The following is a 5,791-nucleotide window of genomic DNA, read 5'->3' on the forward strand; positions in this document are numbered from 1 at the left end:
AGCAATCGAGAAAGTTAAAGTGCAGTGAAATCACTTTGGGCTCAATGAAGCTACATGGGAGATGGTCGATTAGATGCAGGCTATGTATCCTTCATCGTTTGTCGGCTGAGGTAAATAAGTTTTGGTATATGTACATATTCATGTATGGTTGTTATTGTAAATACTACAATGAGATGTGTTATAAAGCTCTAATAAGCAGTATGATTGTCATGATGGTTTTTCTTTTCAGCAAGTTTTTCATTTGTTAGATTTTAAGCTTTCGTGGTTGTCACTTAGGGATTTTTGATTTTGATCATCCACAATATTGTGTGTCTCTTGTTGTCAACATTTCGAATCCCAACGTGGATCCATCTTCAGGACAGAAGTGATAGATTGAAAGAGGAGCTTACCAACTAGAACAAATAAATACCTAATGCTTAAAAACAAAAAACCAAAAATCAGCGTCATTTTTTAAAACTAAACCTAAGCCTACGTGAGACTAATTACTCGATAAAAAATATTTAATTTATTATATTAAAAGTATTTGTTTAATTATTAAGAAAAATTTATAATAAACATTGCTTTACTTTTTATTTCCTAAAGATTTTTAATTAAAGTGACCAATTAATTAAATAAAACTTTAAATTATTCTATAAATTAATATCCCTTTTAATGAGAACTAATTTATAAGAATATTAATAATAAATGACAAACAGTGATTTATTAATTACTATTCTATTAATTATTATGTTAAAATTAAAAATAATAATAATAATAATAATAATTATTATTATTATTATTATATTTTTTAGTTAATAATGACCAATAATTTAATATTTAATGATATTGTTCCATGTTATTTTAATTATTAGTATATTTTAAAAAATGAAAAATTGAGTCGGGAGGTCGATCGCTCTGAACTAGGGTTCTGAAAAACCCTACGGCGGCGCAGATTGTGCAGCCTGCACATTCCTTGCTCCCTGTAGCACGATCGCCTGGCACAAAGTAACAACCTTTTCCTGGTCTACCAGCGCAGCAATGGAGCTTTCCCAGGGGGGGCCTCAAAGCCCTCCCCTACACCCAATCGCGAGCCTCCAGCACAACCAAGCTCTCTGTTCTCAGAGCCAGTACAAGAAGATGAGGTCCACGAAGGCTCTCCGTGGCACAATAAGACAAAAACGACCATGCACCAGACAGAAGAAAACGAAGAGAAACCAGAGGAGAAATCAGGAACAGAGGAACAGCGCAGGGTCACATCGAAGACCTGCAAACCAGTGGCTGCTGAGAGGCCTAGAATAGAACTTCCCAGCCATAGGATTAATGGGCAAATCCAGTTTATGAGGGATCACGCGCTTATCGGAAAGTTTATTGGTTTCTGGCCTACGGAAAAGGCACTGCAAGGTTGGATCTCAGCCAAATGGAAGCCTAAAGGCCATGTCACCCTGCAGCTAGGACCGAAGGGGTTCTTTACTGCAATCTTTATATGCATTGAAGACAGGAATCGAATCATGGATGAAGGGCCCTATTTTTTCAACTCAGCAGGCCTATATTTGAGAGAGTGGGTGGAAAGATTTAACCCGGACAAGGAGGACCTCAGTTGGGCTCCAGTATGGATCAGGATGTATTCGCTTCCAGCGGAATACTGGGATGAAGATTCGCTCAAAGATATAGGAAATGGGCTGGGGGAGTTCGTCAAAGCGGCGGAAGAGACTAAGCTGCGCAGATACACATCCTATGCCCGTATTTGTGTCTTCATGCGGCTGGACAAACCCCTCCCGGACTCGGTAAGTCTTTCTCATGATGATTATGAATGGGTGCAACCTCTGGACTATGAACATGTCCCCTTTCGCTGTCGTAGATGCCATGCTCTGGGGCATCTCTTTAGAGATTGTCCTCTAAATGCCAAAGCCCAACATTCTGATCCCTCAGCAAAGCCGGATCAAGATGGCTTCATCAAAGTTGCCAATCGTAAAAGAACTCACAAGAAACCCCCCATAGGGAAAAAGCCCCAGCAGACCCCCTCCTCCTTTCCTTCAACGAGCAATAGTTTTGAGGTCCTTGCTAACCCCTCAGATGACCAACCTCTGCATGCATCGCCCAGCCCTAAGCCCCCTTCCTCCTCTGCCATCCCTCATCCCTCTGGATCCTCCTCCAAACCCAGCTCCCCTACCAGTGTCGCAGATCCCCTTAAAGAGGCCAGCAAGCTCGCAGATGGGAAAGCAATAGAAATGGAGGTAGATGGTGATCCTAGTCAAACTTTAAATCCAGCAACCATCGATGGTGAAGAAAACCAGGTCCAACAGATGGATGAAGAACCTGAGAGCATCGACTTCAATGGTCTTGACATTCTAACGCTCGAGTAGATCTGCAAAAAAAGGGACTATGATAAGATACCAGAGCACCAGATCAGAAAACTGGAAGTCATCATCTCCAGGGCTTACCAGCAGCAGCAGCTTGGCATCCAACCAGGCAGTTATTGGGACAGTGGCTTACCCCCCAAAGACTCCAAAAAGAGAGGAAGAAGAACAGATCTCCAGCGAACTATCGCCCTAGGGAAAATCCTGGTGGATTCAGGCAGGTATGCAAAGTTAACTAAGTACTACAAGCCCTCTCACAATTAGTGAATCATGAAATTGATCTCATGGAATATAAGAGGGCTCAATAGCCCCGGGAAACTCAGATTAATAAAAAACATGCTACAGCAGGAGCAGCCACAGATATTCTTTCTACAAGAAACGAAGTGTAACAGTACCACCCTTGGAAACATTCTTTCTAAGGCATGGCCAGGATGTAACTCGATAGCGGTAGATGCCTCTGGGGCCTCGGGTGGTTTGGCCATTGCATGGAACACTCAAGCGATTGGGCTGATAGACATCCATGCGACGCAACACATTATTCAAGCCACCTTTCATATTCTGGGTACCAACATCCATGGTCATCTAACCAACGTTTATTTTCCCCAGATAGCTAGCACCAAAACAGCTGTTCTAAAGACAATTGCAGAGCTCAATGTCAACAGAATCCACCCTCTCTGGATCATGGGGGGTGACTATAACATGATAACCAAGCTAGAAGAAAAGAAAGGCGGGCGAGCTAAGCTGGAACAGGCAGATGCCCACTTCAAAGAATTCATCCTAAATAACTCTCTAATTGACATGCAGTTTTGCAATGGCATGCATACGTGGAGCAATCGAAGAACAGGAAAACAGCAAATCGCATCCAAACTTGACAAATTCCTGATCTCTGACAACATGGTACATCTTGGGGGAGATATTTCTTCATCAATTCTCCCTTACTCAGGATCGGATCACTGGCCTATTGCCCTCCAATGGCAAAGACCAGGTGATGTCACAAGGTGACCTTTTCGCTTTGAAGCCTTCTGGCTTTCACACCCCGCTTTCAAAGACTTCATCAGATCTACTTGGATCTCTTTCCCTCAGCCAGATGGTTCCAAAATGTATCAGTTTCAGCAAAAACTCAAATTCCTCAAAGGCCAAATCAAGCGCTGGAACAAGGAGACATTCGGCAACATCTTTCAAGCGCAGCAGGAGTTAAACAAGGAAATGAAAGATCTCCAGCAACGAGTCATCTCAGGGGGACATAATGAAGAAACCCTTGCTCAGGAACAGCGCATACATAACCAATGGGAGGAGAGAAGAAAGCAGGAGGAAATTTTATGGAAGCAAAAATCAAGGATTAGATGGCTGAAAGAGGGAGAGAGGAACACCAAATTTTTCCATCGAACCACAATTCAGCGAAGAATGCACAATACCATCTCGTTCATTCAGAATCCAGAAGGGGAGAGAGTGGAAAATCATGCGGAGATTGAGCAGGAGTTTCTTAGACACTTCCAGCAGGTTCATCTTGAGCCCCAAGTGGATAGGAGGCCAGCTATAGATAAAATCATTTCAAATGTGCCTAAAATCATCACAGCAGAGCATAACGAACTCCTTCTACACCCTATTACGCAACAGGAGGTGGACACAGCCATGCACCAACTCAAGGAAGGCAAGGCCCCCGGCCCAGATGGTTTCACTACAACATTCTTCCACTCCTTCTGGGAATTGATAAAAGAAGAAGTCTGGCTTGTGGTGGAGGAATCGCGCTCTCTTCATTGGCTTTTACCCTCACTCAACTCAACTTTCATTGCGCTAGTACCCAAAGAAGAGAGCACCAGAACTCCAGACAAATTTCGTCCAATTGCGCTCTGCAATGTAATATATAAAGTGATTTCCAAGGTTATCGCCAACAGGTTAAAGCCCTTACTGCCCTTACTCATCTCGCCGGAGCAGTCGGGTTATGTGGAAGGCAGACAGATTCTGGATGGCATCATTCTCTCTCATGAAATCATACACTCTCTCAAGCATTCCAAACAAGTAGGTATGATTCTCAAGCTCGACCTCTCAAAAGCTTTCGATAAGCTCAATTGGACTTATATACAAAAAATGCTAAATGCTTTTGGTTTCTCGCCTACATGGGTGCGGTGGGTTATGAGCCTTATCTCTTCCACTTTCTTCTCCATCCTCATAAATGGTATCCCTTCCCGTCCTTTCAGCCCTTCCAGAGGAATCAGGCAAGGCGATCCTCTATCCCCTTTCCTCTTCGTGCTCATGGCAGAAGGCCTGGGTCGTCACATCAAGCAAGCCCTTCTCTCTCAGCATCTCAAAGGCTTATCCATTCACAATCTGCCAGCTATATCCCACCAACAATTTGTGGACGATAACATGCTCTTTGGGTACCCCTCTGTTCAGGAAGCTGCTCAGTTCAAAACCCTGCTAGAAGATTTTTCAGAAGCCTCAGGCACCAATATCAATAAGGCTAAATCGCATATCTACTTCTTCCATACCCTTCCCATTACCCAATTCGCTATCGCTCGAATTCTGGGCTTCACCATTGGCTCTCTTCCCTCTAAATACCTGGGAGCCCCCCTCATTGCCTCTGCCCTAAAGCACGCATCCTAGCGTGAGCTCCTTGAGAAGCTTGAATCCCGCCTAAGTCTCTGGACTCATAGAGCCCTGAACATTGCTAGCCGTTTGGTGCTAATCAAAGCGGTCCTTCAGGCAATGCCTCTTTACCTTTTCTCTATCTTAGCAGCACCCAAGTGGGTAATCAAAAAGATAAGAACTCTTCAGCGCAACTTCCTCTGGGGCGCTTCAGGAACAAATCGCAAATGGGCTTTGGTAAGGTGGACCACTGTCTGTAAGCCAAAAGAACAAGGGGGCATAGGTATAAGGGATCCCAGTCACAGCAACACAATCATGTGCGCAAAGATCTGGTGGCAATGGTTAACTGCGCCTAACAAGCCTTGGGCAAACATCTGGACTGCCAAATATGCCAACCTCAGACCGCAGGAAGACCTGATCAGATTTATCCCCACAGCTAAAGGCTCTCTCATTTGGACAGCGGCTAAACAACATTACTTAATGATCCAGCAACATAGTTTCTGGGAAGTGAGAAATGGTCGATCGGCGCGGTTCTGGATGGATGCGTGGAACCAGCTACCGAAGCTCTACAACACACTTGATCAGACTCCAAACCATTACAGGGAAGGGCAGCTACAAGAAGAGGTATGGCAGAACTGGACCCAGGAAACTGAACAGGGATACAGACAATGGAAGCACAGTAATCGTATAATTGAGAACGCAGATCAGCACACACAACAGCTTCTAGAGAAGGAGCTTCAAAATCGACAGATCAGATACTCGGAGGACAAGGACATCCTAAGATGGGGCTACTCACCCAGGGGAACCTTTACTACAAAAGAGGCTTACAAAATCATATGCTGGAACCTAGAGCCCCTGGATCCCTTTTG

At 44.1% G+C, this 5,791-nt stretch overlaps 1 protein-coding gene across 1 annotated transcript; it reads left to right on the forward strand.

Moving 5' to 3' along the window:
• Window positions 1–2,672: 2,672 nt before the first annotated feature.
• On the forward strand, window positions 2,673–3,338 carry LOC149259557 (uncharacterized). The gene has a single exon (XM_089454470.1). It carries the CDS (start codon window positions 2,673–2,675, stop codon window positions 3,336–3,338), a length of 666 nt encoding a protein of 221 aa, XP_089310596.1.
• Window positions 3,339–5,791: the final 2,453 nt, after the last annotated feature.

Source organism: Pinus tabuliformis, chromosome 6, assembly GCF_031772625.1.
Source record: "Pinus tabuliformis cultivar Carrire ecotype Pingquan chromosome 6, CPIR1, whole genome shotgun sequence".
Classification (NCBI taxonomy): Eukaryota; Viridiplantae; Streptophyta; class Pinopsida; order Pinales; family Pinaceae; genus Pinus; species Pinus tabuliformis.

What these genes read in the sequence shown, in the direction of transcription:
- LOC149259557 (XM_089454470.1), top strand. Translation starts at nt 2,673, where the DNA reads ATGCTACAGCAGGAGCAGCCACAGATATTCTTTCTACAAGAAACGAAG.